General features: G+C 35.8%; 1 protein-coding gene across 4 annotated transcripts; it reads right to left on the reverse strand.

Moving 5' to 3' along the window:
• Positions 1-53: 53 nt before the first annotated feature.
• Positions 54-17,676, reverse strand: LOC125387066. 4 transcript variants are annotated; one of them, XM_048414234.1, is made up of 4 exons: positions 17,617-17,676; positions 9,722-9,900; positions 7,678-7,826; positions 54-498 (listed from the first exon to the last, which is right to left on the reverse strand). In XM_048414234.1, exons 2-4 carry the CDS (start codon positions 9,801-9,803, stop codon positions 325-327), a joined length of 405 nt encoding a protein of 134 aa, XP_048270191.1. In that variant the 5' UTR covers positions 9,804-9,900; positions 17,617-17,676; the 3' UTR covers positions 54-324. The 4 variants fall into 4 exon arrangements, with proteins under 4 accessions (XP_048270191.1, XP_048270189.1, XP_048270188.1 ...); XM_048414232.1 differs by lacking the exon at positions 17,617-17,676 and adding an exon at positions 16,660-16,833; XM_048414231.1 differs by lacking the exon at positions 17,617-17,676 and adding an exon at positions 12,243-13,831.
• Between the last annotated feature and the right edge of the window lie 648 nt (positions 17,677-18,324).

Raw genomic sequence — 18,324 nt, forward strand, 5'->3', positions numbered from 1 at the left:
CATTAGAAAGGAGAGTTGCGTTCTTTTAGAAAAAATGTTTGAAATTTCATTAATACTTAGACTGATTAGATTTTATTCATATTTTAAGGTCAAATATGGAATACAATAACATCAATACTAATATCTACTTTTTTGTGCGAATTACATACTACTACTAATTTTACACTACTTTACTTTTACACTACTTTCTTTACACTACGTTTTACTACTTCGTTAACACACTACATACATACACTACTTCTTTTCCCGATGGCTGAAACTAATCGTTGATGTTTATAAGCTACGAATTTTGTCCACAGCGCCATCGGAATCTTTATTGAGAAATTAAAATACTACAATTACTATCACTAAACTCAGCATCCATAATACACTATGTTTTTCAAGTTTAGATGAACGATTCACAATAACCACATCAGATCCAAACCAATAGCCTGTGTCAACCTCATCCACGCACTGGAACTCGCAACATCGGCGTCCAATGCGGAATTTCTTGCAGCTCTGTAATAAAAAGAAATCGATTAATTGTACGGATCAATCGTCACTAGACTACTCGAAAATCCAGGTCATTCAAAGAATGAAAGAAAAAAGAATTGCTCCAATTCAACCATTGCCTTTGCAAAACTAGTGTTTGAGAACCATTGGTCAAATATATTATAACACTAAACGTACATTTCGGGAAGAATAATTTGTGCTATGAAACAAAATTTCATCAGCAGTTTCAACTTAAATATAGATCCGACGATTATTTACGAACAAATAGTATAAATCTTTTAGCAATATGAAATTCGCAATATTTATTCAAATATTTATATTTATAGTACGCCATTAGCAAAGAAGACATGTTTGCGTGCGTTATCGATTTTACGCTTTTGCCACGCAAACATGGAAATTGCGATTCAAAATTGAATTTGCAATGGAAACGGTTGACGTTACGACATCAATAACATATTTCAAAAACATTGATGATATCATACGGAATCAGAGAGATTCTATGAGAAGTTAAACGCATAATCATCCTATTGTAAATAACAGGAACAGAAAGTACACAAGGAATAATACAGAATCATCCTATCATCCTATCCTATTATACAGGATTGCTTTGATTCGAGCTCAAACATAGGCAAATCTGAAAGAATTTTTCGCAGAATTTCCTTCCCCTTTGAATTGGCTTTTATACAGAACGACTTTAATCTTTTCAAGGAAATACCTATAGAGTGTGACGATCTATGATTTTAAATAGAGAGGTATATCTGAAAAGAGGTGGATGTAAAACGTAGCATATAAAACGTAGATCAAATCTTTATTCAAGGATTTTTTCTCTTCGCAGAGAATCAGGTTTTCAAGAACGATCGAATATGTATGTACTCGATTTACACGTGAAGTTGTCATTAAAAATATTGTTGCGTTTAAAAAGATAAATATTGATTTAAATTTAACGAAATTGTTAGTCCAATTGTTTTAAGCTTAAAGATATGTAGGTGTCACATTTATATATTGAAAATCTGGGAGCGGCATTAATTAACAAATCTAGTCACGCGCACACGTACTTTAAAACCATGCTTGAAAATCGATATTCCCTGAAACAATGCATCGTTCTGCGCTTCCAATTTATTTTCGCACGAAGAATCAGTCCATTCATCGTTGCCGTCACCATCGCTACTGTAATCTATATTACTCGAATAAATTCTATATCTTGATTGGAAAATCGCATATTTTAACGAACTTTCTGTGTGTGTGTGTGTGTTTTTTTTTTTTTTTTTTTTTTTAATGATTTTAATTGGCAATTTCCGAAATTGAACTATAGCTTGAGAATAAACCGATAATATTTGAGAGTATATATACATACATACATCATGTTTTTGATGGGTTTTGTAGTAAAATAATTGTAGAAAAAGCAAACTTTTTAAGAAAAAATTACCATATTCGAGTAATAAATTATAGAAAATTACCAATGTAATTTAAAACTTAAAAAGAAGAATCTATTACACGTAATAAAGAGAAGGACTTGTTCACGAACGGCAATTCAACAAATACAGTCGTTGCAGAAACATAGTTTTACAAGGGAGAAGAATCTCTCTAGGAACTCGACGATATCACGCCAAGCGAAAATTCAATAAAGTGATTACTAACCGTATTACCAGCGGCAATCGTGTTACGGCAATTCGTAAATAAGTTAGTCGTCTATTTGGAGAAACGTCGCTGGCAATATCGTCACATTTTAATTACGTCAGCGCTATCAATTGGTCTTGGAAGAAAGTTTTCCATTATGTACTTTTGCCCACGGCGTCGTTCCAACAAATGAATCCGAGTTTTGAATCGCTTTCTCTTATATCACGAATTTGTAACGGTGTTTCTTCAAACTTTAAACGATTGTAATGAATGCCTTTGCGTACAAAGACTGATACCTGGTTTGACTAGAAGCTTCAGCTAATTAGTGCCCCAGTTAATTTGGATGTTCACTACCACGCCACTTAAGAAGTGGCTTCGTGTCCGAGCGGATTTCCCCCAGGTAAAAAAAAAAGAAAAAGAAAAAGAAAAAGAAAAAAAATAGTTAATTTGGATGTTATAAAATGTTATATAACTTATCTAGAAGAACTTATCTTCTACTTGGTAGTCGCATAAGAGAAGACCGAGCCATTGAATCGCTCAAATAGATCAGCTGATTCGCTTAACGTATTTTTACTTCCGATGACGTAAACAAGAGCAGAAAGTACACAAGTAATAATACAGAAATGTCAAATGTACAGAGGAATAGATTTCGTTAAATCATTAGCACGTAACATTTCCTTATAATTCTATTTGTGTATAGCAAAATAGCTTGTGTGCTTTCATGAATTATAATTGATATTTAGAAGCTTTCATGTAGGTAGATATATAACTCGTGTTAATTAGTAATTTAACAATACATCATGACAACATATCATTTTCGTTTCTTCGTTTATCTCGTTATGCGCGTAAACGAATGTGTAAATAAAGACATATAATCAACGATAACATGTAGTGGCAAGCATGATAATTATCGACAAAGGAGAATATTGGTGAAATGATTGTGGTGATTTCACTCGGTGTATCGATAAATAAACTTTGATAGACATTGCCGGTGAATTCGCTGCCGGTGAAATCGTGTCGATGAAATAATTGTCAGTGATTTAAAGATAACCCAATTTATTGATCTCCCCTTCATAGAGTTGTACGTCTCTCTATAAAACATTTAGCTTAGTCACACTAAACTGAACTGGACTGGACTGCAAGTAAGAAGATTGAAATGCAAAATTCACGTGTGAGATGGAAAGTTCGATAAGGCGATTATGTATATTAACCCGAAAGAAAGCTCATGGCTTTGCAACGCGTTACACGCAACACGGAATTTCCCTCGCTGAAATAATCCTATTACAACGATACGATTTTCCTTAACAGATCTCGCAATGTAATTCTCCCTCTACAACTTTTTATTAGGTTTGAAACACGAGAGTTTCGAAGCTCTGCAAAGTCTCGCGAATCTAGAAGTCGAGTTTCAACGTATTTTCGCTTCTTATTTTATAGCTGTTAATAGTTATTATCTCACTCTGCACGTACATCAAACGAGTACTTATGTAAATCCAAAGGAAACGGAAACAACCGAGAATAATTGAGGATAATTCGAATACGTACCAGGCGGCAATACAATTTCTCGCGATTAGTAAAGTGTTTCGCAAAGAAAAAAAAAGAAGGAAAATTGTATCGGAGAAATAGGGGAAAAACGGTGGCGTACATCAAGCAATCTTTATGGCTGTAATACATTTATTATTCATTTATGTTCATTTTCTATCGCGTAACAGACGTTGAAATAACTGGCAGAACGAGCATATAAATCTTGTATCGCTCGACCTGACTTCTCCCGATGGAAAAATATTCACCAGCCTGGGATCGTGCATCGCTAATTACTCCGTTCTACTTTTCGAACGCGTTTCCATCCATACAGAAAAGCAAGAAGGCAAACCCTATCGCACAGTCATGAAGAGATGCAAAAGCAAGAAACCAAGCAACGACATGCCGATCGACATGGTGGAAGCAGTCCTACAGAGGCTATTCACCATGGGACACGGACCCTCCCATTACGAGGGCCGCGAAGAGGCAGAGACCGAAGAAGAAGAAGGCATCAGCTTCAGCGTCGTCATCGGCGAAGGCGATGTCGTCGATGCCGCCGGAAGAATGAACACCAAGAAGGCTGCAGGAGTCGATGGAAGACTCCTGGACTGCTGGAAGCAGGAGCTGGAAGCAAGCTGGAACCAGACTGCTGGAAGACGGCCAGAGTAATACTGCTAAGGAAGCCGGGAAAGGATCGCGTACCGGCCGATAAGCATACTCCCAGCCATGAGCAAGATCTGGGAAAAATGCTTTAAGAAGATCATCGAGAGATGCATCGGAACGGACCCGTTCCATCGGAGGCAGTATGGGTTCAGAAAGAAGAATTAGCTTAGCGAATACCGATAAGAACAGGAAGAAGCTGAAACGGGCACAACGAACGGCCCTGTGCATAACAACGACGGCATACCGTACCGTCTCCCACGCGGCACTTTGCGTGTTGACCGGGAATCTCCCGATCTACATAAAGATAAAGATGCTCGGAGAGACTTACGAGAGGAACAAGATCCATAAGACCAGGATCGGCGCGGATGACGGCAACGAGCTGAAAGCGCAGGGAAATGGAGGAACTGGAGGCGCAAGGAAATTAATACCGAGTGCGCTGCTATTTACCAAAAAGAAGATGGACATCGATCATCACACCATGCAGCTGTTAACCGGGTATGGGAGTGTGGCGGCACTCGACAAGCCAAATACCACCACTCGACACTAACTAGTGTCGGACGACGGCAGCGACATCTACAGCCCCCAGTGACAATTACAGCGGACCAGGCCCAACTACTACAACTATCACGCACGTCCAATAAATATATAACGCACACACGGCCACCTCTACAGGAGTTTTGGTGTCTATAGAAAGAGGATTGGCAAGAGCAGCGACAGCAACTGTCTCGACTGTGGAGACCCTAACGACGATGCAGAGCACGCCCTGTTCACGTGCCCGAAGTGAACGGACAGAAGGATTGAGCTGGAGAACGCTCTTGGCGAGAAGATAGACGTGGACAATCTGATCGCCACGGTGACCGCCAAGAACGAGAGCTGGGATAAATTCAGGCAATTTCGCAAGACCGTCATGTCTCACAGGAGGGTGACAACGAAGGCCTTGAAGGAGGCAAGGAGGAGAACGAGAGCAACAACAACTACTCGGAGCAGTGAAGGCAGAGATACAAGACAACAAAGAACCACAGAAGGAGATCAGCCCAGTATTCCGAACTAGCTGAGAAGATGACGAGAGCAATACAGAATATACAGAATAACTGCCCGAAGAAGAAGATACAACGGGGCATGAAAGGACAACCTGATGACTGCCGACAGGTTTTACCGGGGTTGTCTGTCCTCAAAGCAAAGGAAAAAGGAGGAGGGGTTTTTAGTGGGTATGGCAACAACATCCGCCCGAGTCCCACATAACCCAGTGATCCGCATCACTGGGTATGCGTAACAGCATTTTCCCCTCCTCACGCAAAAAAAAAAAAAAAAAAAAAAAAAAAAAAAAAAAAAAAAAAAAAAAAGCTATACACTCTATCAATTTTAAGTTGATAATTTCGTTATTATATAATTTTTCTTAGTCTATACTGAATCCAGGAAGAAGAACTTTCATCCAATTACATACTTCATTAATTCATGAATTATATTCGTTACCGTACGTACAAAAAGAAAGTTGACTGATATAAAAATTCAAAGGATAGAACTTCTAAGCTCGCGATTGGAAACAGATTCAGTTCAATGGTTTAATTTGCCATTTAATTGAATTCTCTGGCAATTTCAGCGAACTGTGGGCTTTAAAAGTGTCCCGCATTCAAACGCAAGACTTCTCCTCCACCTTTCCCTTTCTTTCAATTCCAACCTCAAGTAATTGACCTATTAATTCGACGATATATTTACATGCTCGCAAGGGATTCAAACAACTTCGTTTAACTGCGTTAAATTCGCAATTATAACCAACACGAATGTCTCAATCAATGTGCAGCTCGAAACAAATAAAAGATAATTAACTTTTCAATATAACGATTGATATGTTTGATGAAGAAAAATTTATGAATTTTTAAAAACGTCTCCTAGTACATTTAGCATTTTTATGATAAAAACTTAGAACACACACGCACACATATACTATTCCATGAAATGATTTACACAGCTATGAGTCTAATCCTATGATATTATAAAGGGATGAACGAACTTTTCCTAATAAATATAACTTTATACAAAATCTTGTTTAAAAAAATTAGTTTTTTATTCTCATTAAATTAATTTAATATCAGAATATATAATTTTAGTCGTTATCAAAATTTTATGTCAAATGCGTTCATAGATACATATATAAATAAATGTCTAATCCTATGTATTTATTTCAACTGAAATCTTAACTTAAATATTTATTAACAATATTCTGACGAATATGCAATGAAAGATAAAAACAACTTTATTTTTCTTATAGAATGTCTCATGCTTCTTACTCATTTTATGTTTCTCGTTGTCAATGCGTAACTACTTATCAGCCGCATGAATGCTAAGTTTTACTACTGAGAAACGAAGAGACATATAGATGCAAATATACGCTACCTCGCGTGAAAAAAACATCAGATACATTAACCAGAAGGAATATCCGATACATATAAAATTCATAGCGTAGTTATTTATACATACGGAATAATTCTTTCTGTATGAAATATTCTTTCTTCTGAATTCTTATTATAAATGTATGTCCATTTCCTACCTTAAAATGTCTCTCCTTTGAAAAACTCCATTTAAATATAACGATTAACAAAATATTACCAATAAAAATATTAAAACGAGATGCTGAAATAACCTCTTAATGAAGCACAAATGATTATTTCAACTTTAATTCTGTTAAATTTGAATTGAATCATTTATAAACCGAACAGGTGTATAAAATTTTATTGCGTAAAAATCGTGAAGCTGAAAATTAGGAACGAATAACGAATGAGTAACCTAGTTTCATTAAAAGGTACGTGTACGCCGATCCGCGTAACAACTTCGACACTCCAATTATTATAAAGCATGTATCCTTCAGAGATTTTTTGCGCGAACGCAAGATACCTTTTACACGTGCAACTGAATAAGTGGAACGTGATTTTCAATATTTCTTCTTGTAGAACCTGTAACAACGTAACTGTTTCACGAATATTTTCCCTGACACTTTTACAACGATGCGTAGAAATCTCCTTTTCTAATTAATAATTTCAGCATTTCTCTGAACAGTTTCGTTGCGATTAAAAAATATACAAAGCTTACGACGTGCTTGTTTAAAAATATTTATATGGAACAAGATTTCGAATTTGTCACATCAATCGCGATCTCAGCAGGTGTAAATTAATTCGTTCTAATGAACGAATAAATTAAACGGCTCGTGACAAAAATTATCCCTGTCCATGTTTGTCTTTCTAAAACTAATTCAAGGCGAGTTAAATGAATCGCTGTGTACCCTATTCGCGCAGCATGTGTTTTAACGACCAGCATGCAAGCGTTAACGGTGTACTTTAGTTTCTCATGGTTGTGTTCAGCTGGTTGCTCTTAGAATGAGCATATACTTACAAAAGGAGGTGAACAGAACATAGCCTGGCACCATTTTGGCTCCATATGATAGCAGACGCAGAGGTTGCAAACCGATGGTCCCGGCACGTACGTCATTCCATGCGAGACGGCTTTTCCTTCAAAATCAGTACAATCTTCTCCTAAAGCCACTGAAAACGATTACCAGCGTCAATATCTTTGCCACTCGACAATCGTACGCGCAGTTACGCTAACCGTTTTAACGCCACGCAGCGTGATCGCTCTATTCGCGTACGGTGGTAAATTGTGCCACGATGTATGGTCACGATCATTAATTCGCAACGCGCTCAAGCGTGCTCGTCGCGAGTCATATCAGAGTTTCCTCTCGTAATTACTTGTTTTTCAAATAATCATAAACCAAATAAAAAAAAAAAAACCAATATAAAAAATTACCTCTTGAATCGGAAAACCAAATCCTGCATTATAGAATGTTATCACGCAAACGAAACGCAGAGCATAAATGAAGCGCGAGCACGTCGAACGGTATATTTCGATGAAAAAAACAGAATGAAAAAGGGCAGCGCGATCGCGTCGATCGGTACTCCTGGCAAATAAATAAACGAAGCGCTATCGCGCTGCATAGCACAAACCGATACGGAGTCTTGAAACATCCGACACTAAAACGGTTAATAACATTACGAAAACGACCGTACCAGGAAATTTTTGTTCAACGGATCCGCATTGCGGCTATCACGATGCTTCTTCGTTGCATCGATGCTTCATCGATGAGATTAAAGCACCGTTGAATTAGGTTATTCGATTTCTTACATGGGGAAAAAGTTTTTATATCGTGTTTGCTGTTTTACTTCGCAAGTGTGCTTCACAGTATACGTTAGAACTCCAAGTCGAGCTATCCGAGTTGAAGTCTCTTGAAACTTAAAACGGCGCTTAAAGGATATAGGTATAACAGAAGGTTCGTTTAAAATTCAAAAGTGTATATACGTACATATACATTTGAATAAAAATAGCGGATAATCTCAAGTAAAAAAGTAGGTTCGTGTTAGTAAAATGGTTTCAAAATACTTGTCAAAAGTCAAACGACTTGACTAATTAAGAATGGATGTAAGAGATTGAAAGCAAAGGGCATCTAAGAGTATCAATTAAGTAACAAACTCACGGTGACAAAGAGGTTTTCACTCGATCGAATTCAAATAAAACGGTTAATTTGAGCGAAACTTTAGGTACACGAGAAGCGACACGCGTCCTCAAGGACTACGAAGGTTCTACTCGAACGAATGAAAACTTTTCTCTGGCCCGGTGTGTATACACAAGACGTGCGAATTTAAAGTGCAGATTGTATTAATTGAAATAATTGCTTGGTTTGATCAAATTAATCGTTTTAAGCTGAAATGACGAAGGTCATCCAAGTAATTGATGTCCACTGTAATTATTTGTTAATCGCGCGTGGAATCGGAACGATTCGACCTCGTTCCAACGCGAATCGTTACTAAGGCAGAGACGGCAATTAATAATTGTCGCGTCATTTGTTCGATCGTGTTCACAAATTCAAATACGGCTGAGTGGCGGAAACCATTTATAACACGTCCCGTACCGCGTAGGTCGTATACATATCTCAGGATGAATTTTTCGTACTTCGCCGCATATATTCTCCATGTTAGACATACCATAAAATATTTCGTGCAATCGCGTATTCCTGTCTAATGTCAGGAATTCTCTTTCCATAGGTCTGCGTTTTCCATATTATCTATTTTGCTTATCAGTAAACATTCTTACAATTTGTGATTAATACTGTACGTACAAGAACGTTAAGTTTTTGACGTTGTAATATTTCACATGAAATAATAATGGCTGTATATCGACTAACTTATTAATTAATTAAATTCGTGTATATCAAGTTTCCTATCATTTAATACTTTCGTGTAACTACAGAGATTTGATACTATCAAATGAAATATAAAACTTGGTAAAAAAACGCGCTTCGTTAGGAAATGAGGGTAATGATGCAAATATTTTTCGTAGCCATTATATAGAATTTCGATGGTATAATTAATCAGTATCAACTTACCAGCCCCTAACGGGAAGATAGTGACGAAAATAGTCTGCAAACAGATGATCGTGGCAAGTATTTTCGCATACAAGTCCTTCATGGTTGTAAAGGATCAGGAAATTTGTTGCTGTAGAATGGGAAAATCAGGTGTTTTAATATAAGTTGTGCGGGCACTGGAGTGCGTAGACCAGAAATATCTGCGACAAAAATCAGAATACATTTGTTTTCACATGATTGGATCAATTTTGTGTAAGACTAAGCTGATTGAACCTAACACGGGATAATTGTCCAACTTACGACCTTAACAAGCCCGCTTGATTCCCTATAAGTGCTTGAAATTGATGCTTGTATTCTTTCCAGATTAACAAGCTTTGCCCCCCCCCCTCCCTCTCTATTTCCTTAGATCGAGTTAGACTGCCACAACATATTATCTTTCTTCTTTTCTTTTCTTTTCTTTCGATCTTTTAAAGCCTTAAATCGCTGGTTATTATAGTGTATACATTCGATTACTCTGTAAGTCGTAAGTACATGTTTTACGTTATTTTTCATTTTCCAGCTAAATTCCACAAAAACAAGAAATATACTTCCAACGTGTTTTCACGTGTCTCTAGCAAAGATCTCAAAAACAAGTTGCGGCGCAATTTAAAACGACAAATAGCACCGTGTGTCTCGTTGTGGCAACGCACGCTTCGTCAGCTTTTTAAAAGCGCTCTCTGTCTGCTTTTTTCTCTCTTCACCGCCTATTCGTTTTTTCTTAACGAGTGAAACCGTTTTTACGAGGACGGGAGCACAGAAATGACGTACTGGCAATTCTGTTTCGTGATGACACAAGCAGCCTGGTTTCAGTGAATTAAACCTGGCCCCAAGCTTCCAATTATCTCTCCCTTCCTTTCCTTTATTTTTCCCTTCTATATCGAGTTTGAGGTTTTCTAAATTTCCATTACAATCAACTATGGCTTTTCTTTATTTTATATGTTAGCCGATGATTCATGGCAAAAGCGTCGGCTGTAAAAATATTTGGAGTTGCAACAGCAACAAGTGTGTTTTCTCAAACAGAAAATATTGGAAGCGTACTCGTTGGCAAAACAGTTCACGGATAGTTCGTCCTCTGCTTGTTATTTGTTTCAATACCGTTAGCAAATAAATTCATGAAACATAGTGGTATCGCATAAATTGAAAATAAAAGCTTTGCGTATACTTGGTAGTTGAACTTTGGCTATTAAACGTATGTTATATATATATATATATATATATATATATAGAAGATTGCTTAGAATTTGGAGCTTAATAACATATCTCAAAATCATTGACATCAAAAAAGGTGAACCTTACTTACCAAATTTCCTTCCGTCAAATGATACATAAAAATTGAAAAAAATAATATACATAGTTTTGACTTTCTTCCGCATTATAATTTGAATCACTCGATTTATTCGACTAAAGATAATCAAGCAATAACCTCACTTTACACGTATTCTCATTAAGTGAAATAGATCACATCAGGGATTTTCAAAAGTCGATGGAACATTAATAGCGATTAATTATTTATGGATGTATTCTGCACGGTTAAAGCAATCGCCTAATGAATTATCGAGTTCCAGGAATATGAGCGGTAAACAGGATTGCAGCTATAAATGACTCTCTAACGTGTATATTAGAGATGAATTTGATCATTTATCCTCATAATATGAAATACGCTTTTAAGTGGAAATCATAATTAACAATTTCTGGCAGCGAAAAGTAAATAAATCGATACGTTTAAATCAATATTAGAATTTCTTAATATTTTTATCAAATATTTTTATCAAATATTTTAACATCGTAGAAGTGTCGTTGGAGAGAAATATTAGGTTGTTCGAAATGTTTCTTTCGTTTTATAAAGAAATGATAGATGTACGATATTTTTTGCTTTATATTATTTTATTGAATTATGTGCGATCCACCTTTCTCCAATTTAATATAAAATAACATAAAAGAAAAAATGTTGTGTATCTATCATTTCTTTATAAAACGAAAGAAAATTTTGCGACAATCTAATAGAAATTTAGCTTTAACACAATATAAAAATGGATTGTTATGCCCCTAGGAGATAAGAACAATATGATTAATATTAATAATGAATACGTTAACGTAACGTAAAGCAGCTTTTGCAGAAGGCTATTACCTGAAAATGTTTACTAAAGAATGATAACATGAATTTTCTTAAGTATCCCATTTGATACTTAATCTACTTTGTAAATACTGTACGTCCTAACTTTGAAAGAATGCAATTTTAGCCAGAATGTTTCAAATTACCTAGCTAGTTTCCTATTAATTAATTACCTAGTTTCCTTGTAATATAATTTATATTTACATTATCTCGCGTAATTCTTTCCACTTTATTGACTTCTAAACGTTAATGTAATATAATTTTTATAATATAATTTTAATCAAAGTTATTTAAAATTTGTAGTATCTCATCCCTACTAGAATAATATTAACAAATGTGCAGAGCTCAAGTCGAATAACACCGGCTCAGATAAATGATCATCAAACTTACTTTTGTTATCGTCGATGTCAGTGATTTTAAACCAGCCAACGTCCATGGCAATCAATATTATTTAGCCGGTCTTAACGCAATGTAAAAAGCAAAGAAAAGAGGAAGGAAGGAACAGGGAAACAAAGAGATAAAACGAATTTTTCATTTTCTCGAAACTAGATCGAGTTTCAAGCTGCTCGTAAAAGAGTCTGTAGCCAATCCGACTAAATTCGACGAACCGCGCTTTAAAATTCCCAGAGAACTGTGATAACCATCGAAATCTGTACAATTTGTCGATTCATCGCTTGATTAAAAAATGGAACAAAATGAGGCTGATCAGCCGAACTTCTTTGAACTTTTAATGATCCTTATCGTTATACCCTAGGTTGAATGCTACGATATAAGCCGAAACAGCTATAAGTAGGGTTCACGTGATTGCCGGCATCTATTATTCACGCGTTACACATTCGCCAGACAGACGCGTCTAACGGTTGACATTGTTTTCTACCCTCAGTTCCAACGCAATTACGTTGCTACGTGCAATCAAGTCTCGAGTGAAGCTAATGATAAGTTGTTGTTCGATCCTACACAATTACTAAAATTATTCAAATTAAACTAATTTAGTCTAAAAAAAAAAAACAAGTAATTTCGTTATATATTTCCTTTCATAATAAGCCATGGTTGGAATATAGTAGCTGACGAAAATATTCGTATATTTGTAGAAACATTTTAGGGCTGTATTATGCATAACGGCACTATAGAATTAATACTGTAACAGAATTCTACTATCATGGTTATGCTGGTAATATTCGAAACAAATCTGAAAATCTATGTAGATGTTGTAAGATATTCAGTACGAGTACTGTGCATTACTGGTATGTACATAATCACGACGAGATAAGGAAGCTACTGTTCTCTATTGCTCATCGCTACCCGTTGCTAGTAGCAACGTACTATGCATATATATCTCGTAAAGATTTTAAATGTAGCCAACGAGACCATTTTTAATATTTGACTATCGTGACCCATTACAGTTTCATCACTTTCAATTAATTGAACAGGACCCGCACCTTAAGACTAAAATACACAATATAAGTATGGCACAGAAAATCATTTAAAATTTACGGACGACTATTTATGGTATTTAAAGGCAGCAAAGATAATAATTAGCTGCGGATTTTCCTCGAATCGTAGCATACGATATGGAATCTGATTATTAAAAATTACAGTGGAAATACAGTGGATTTCCATAAGATATTCGTGCTTGTGGCAATATTTGTGGAAATAAATTCTTAACCCAAATGGACAACCTCGATATTCGAGAAATTTTGTGAAGCTGACGTCAATGGCGATATGTACTGTTGTTGTGCTATCATTTCATAGTAAGCTGTATTGATTGCACTTCTATTCACGGAATTGATTTATTCCACACAAAAGTTAACAACAATAATCGAAAAAAGAAAAATATATTACCGCCTTTCACATCAGCATACACAAGCACATAGGATTTCACACGAATATACACACTTGTAAATTCGACGAAACGATCAAATTTAATTGTTTTTCGATTTTTCGGGCATCAAGTACTACATCAAACGTTACACATCAAACGTTAAAATACGGCGAGCATACAAAATGTACAAACCACTCTAAATTAATTAACTTTGAACGTTATTGATTAATTAAAAAAAACCACTGTTGCGTTGAGTTTTACATTTTAAAAAGTTGTTATCCGTTTTTGCTTTGTTTAAAACTAAAAATAGGACTACGTTCATTGTAAGTCGTAAATATCCCTTTTATTTATTTAAACAAACAGATATTTAAACAAACAATTTATAAATATATAATTTATTTACGTATATTTGTAATATCTGTTTTATACATTTGTACAACCATTTATCCATTTATCTATTTTATTTGCATATAATTTTTATAGACTTTTTTTGTTTTTTTAAAGAACGAAAAATTGTGATTCTATTTTAAGACATGTCAGGCTGAAGCGATACGCGATATATATTTCTATTCGGATTTCACCGTCGTCGTAACCGATGCTATTGGAAACGTTTCACAATAGACGTCTTAGAAGCGCTTGCAACGTCCGTCATGTGTAAGGCTCTACCACTGAATCGCGGCTGCCATTTAGTGATTAAGGTCGATCACTTAGAGACGTTAATCCGCCATAATGGTGAGCAATACATCGAAGCCATTATTGAAAGCATAGTTACGCTTTAATTTCATCGATCTTATTCACAAATAGAAGTGTACAAATTATAGGATTTCTAAATATTTAGTTTAGTTAAAAGGAGATATGAAAATGACAGGTATATTCAAAGGATAAAACAGAACCGTACGATTGTAAAGTTTCAAATCATTATAACTATTTAAATTTGAAAAATCCTACTATATTTATACAATATATTTTTATTAAGAATGGAAGAAATTTCGAAAAATCCGCCAACACTTTTTGCTGTCGTCTTGAAGCACACCATATGTTAAGCTTCTTCGTCGTTACAAATTTTATCGCGGATGTAACGAATGTTTCGAACATGTAGCACGCACGCGTCAACGCCTACATTTGGATTTTAAATATATGTTTTATGCATTAAATGTATTTGTACTTTCTTGCGCAATTTCTTTTAATTTGTTACGATATGGAGGGTTTAATTACGTTTAAGATATCTATCTGTGAATCCTTTAAATTCAAAGTTCTTTAAAAAATTACGTTACGTAAAATAATCGTTTTTCCACTTTATTGTATCATAAGATAGTTACTTAAATTCATATTACTTAAAGAATCTTTCTACAGAAAGAATAAAAAAGAATAAAATCCTATATGTTAAATTTTACGTGGTTGATGGAATACATAGCGATGACGAGAACTAACTACAGACAACAAGAAACTATTAGCGAAGGCAACTGGTGACTATGAATGTCGTCTCTATAATATGCGGCGACTAAGGAGAACAACTACCAACTACGGATAACAAGTAACAACCAACTGTCTCGTTTCTAAGAGGCAACTAACTTGCAAATTTAAATCCTCCTTTGATGGTTTCTGTAGCGCGATATACGTCTTGAACGTAGTTAAAGAATATGGTCGCTGCTGAATGACGATTTGACAGCAAGGCGATCCCGCCAGTTCAAAGCTTGACATTGCAAGCTACCGAAAACCATTAATCTTGTTATCGAATATCTAGCTTTCAGAAGAACCCTTGTGATATGATATGACGTCATGACATTTTTATGACGAAGATGAACAAACACCGACCTCTAACGAAACAAATTTTTATTAAGTGCCGTATGTGGGTTGCAGGCCGGCCAACCAAGGAAATTTATCGAATGTATAAAGTAAAATATATACGAATATATTCGATATATCATAAAATGCCCGCGTTATATCGTCTAACAGCATAAAGAAAGCTGAATTTAAGGAATTAAAAAATTGAAATACCAATTATAAGAGAGTTAATTAAATTCAAACCTATCGATCTATCTCATAAAGACCTATATTTCCTGGAAATTGATATCTTCCGAATTCTAAATTCTCCTTAGAAAGTATCATAGAGAAAATATGAAACTTGAAAAGCACATCACGCTGATGCCTCGATAAACCGTCGTGTCGATAAATCCATGTGTCCGAGCGATGAATTTTCCCCAAACAACAAAAAACTGAAGGGAAATCTTCTTTGAAGAACGTGACAAGGTAGGGGAAGCGGGAACAATGATCACGCGATAAACTGATGGTGTACGTATAGAACGAGTGTTGCGAGAGAATTATCGAGAAACAAAAAAAGAAAAAATAATCGTTGGCCGGCGCGACTATACGCTGTCGACGGGCAAACAGCGACTGAGACTAACTGAAACGAACTCTGTCACAGTATGAGCACGGGCTGCGTTCGCGGGTCGATCGAACACGTTCTGCGCCTCTCCTCGGCACCGGCGTCAAAGCCACCCCCGATGGCTGCAACGCACTGGTGCACTTGCAACATCAACCACTGGTCCTTCCTTTTTCGTGTGATATTATACCAGCATCTGTGATGCCATTTCAAAGACCGCAATCAAAGCATTAAATGCCAGATTAAAGCGACGCGATAATATTACCCCAATATTCGTCCGCAAATGTTACCGTATAGATCTTTAATTAAGCATTATTATGCTTCGAATAATTTACTATCACATGTTCCACAAGAAAACATATGTTTCACTTTTCCCCGTAGTATGATTGTAATTTATAACAAATATTTATAATTTATAATTTAAAATATTTATAATTCATTGAAAGTATCTTCCTGTCACGATTATAGGCGTAAAATGTCAAATTAAAAGTAAAAAATTAAAAACATATGGTATCCCGAAACCAAACGTACGACATGGCGAATCACGATGATACGATAAAAATTGATCTATGTCTTGATTTATTCAAACAGAACGAACTTACTCGAACTTTTCCAGAATAAACGATTTATTCGATAATATCCGTCACCAGCTTCTCTTCCTTCAACGGTAACAACTGACACCGAAAGCTCGAGAGACCCGAACGGTGAGACGTACCCAGAAGCAATGCGGTTACCTGGGCAAAGAGTCCCAAAGACTAAGGACGTGGGAAATTTCGAGAAACGGAAATGGAAACTGGAGTGGCGCGTCAATCAGCACTGACGGAACCTAATAAAAATGGAAAAAACCAAACTAATTCGTTTCACAAATTATTAAAACGATATTATTCAAAATTTCACTTGATTTTCTCACTGCACACGTCAATATTTGTCGAAATATCAATATTAAAAAGTTAATAAAAAAAATATCCTCTTTCTTCATACCTGTCTTTCTCCCGGGCGGCGAAGGAATACTAGAATGTTCGAGAACAACGGATACTTTTTGATTTTATCTCAATATCAATTTCAATCTTTTTAAACGAAATATGATCTGAACGATGAAACGTTTGATCATATAATGTTCTTCGTTCGATGCTAAAGGAAACTGAGAAGAAACATCGAAAATTCATTAATAAAACGAATTTCTTTGTTTCTGTGAGATAATAAACTTGATATACGTATTGATTTTTAAAATCAATATAGCTAACCAATGGGCACACTTTTAACAAGGCTGATGGAACATACCAAAAATCTTTCAAGGTGGTCTTGGCAACGGAAGAGTCGAAAATATGAGAATTATAAATGAAAAATTCTAATATTTTACAGCTGGCAACGATAAAGAACTCCAGATATTCTCCTAATTAATTTACAACAAATTCGCGTATATGATCGATAGCTGACGTCATTGTGTCCCACAGCTCTTGTAAAACGATAAGAATTTCCTGGAAAAGCTTGTAACCACGAAATGAAAAAGATGATAAAACTTCTAACAAGAGTACTGAGACGAGCAACTTTGTACTTACCCCTTCGGAGTAGGGAACGTGATTAAACGTCCGCGAGTTCGAAACTTTTGTAAGTCACTGCACGGCCGCTGCTTATGGTGGAAATGTAATAGATATAAGTACAGAGCGCGTGAGCGAACTAAAAACGCGATATAGGGATAAAGAGAGAGACCGTTCCGTCCTTCTCTAATGCCCGCGTACTTGTACCGGAAATATGTAACAACGGTAAACGAGCGCCGTCAGTGTCCACTAGTGTGCATGCCTGATTAAACAAGGACAGAAAATGCTTATATACAGCCTTCTCTTTCTATTTCAATGTCGTATCCATCTTACTATATAGTAGACAGGACTCGACTATTCCATCATTATATTCGCACCCTGCTTATGTGTGCGAACAAATCGTTCGTCTCCTGTTTGATGCTCAGTTTTCAACGGAGTTGAAGGGAAACTTTATAAGAGAAAGGAAGTTACGGATTGTCTCAAAGTGATAAACGAAAATTCTCGTAACTATCGAAAAACGATAGTCAATACAAGGATATCATTATCACATTTAAAACTATCACAATGAACGGTGATTCGTCGCAGCAAGGTACCACAAATAAGATATCTCAATCTAAAGAGGTAAGGAATATTCTAGATTTTGGGACTTTGGAACTTCCATGACAGTCATGAGTGTGTTTCGTCATTGATATGCCATATTGCGTTTTTCACAATTGTCGTTCATTTTTT

This window comes from Bombus terrestris, unplaced genomic scaffold (assembly GCF_910591885.1).
Source record: "Bombus terrestris unplaced genomic scaffold, iyBomTerr1.2, whole genome shotgun sequence".
Taxonomy (NCBI): domain Eukaryota; kingdom Metazoa; phylum Arthropoda; class Insecta; order Hymenoptera; family Apidae; genus Bombus; species Bombus terrestris.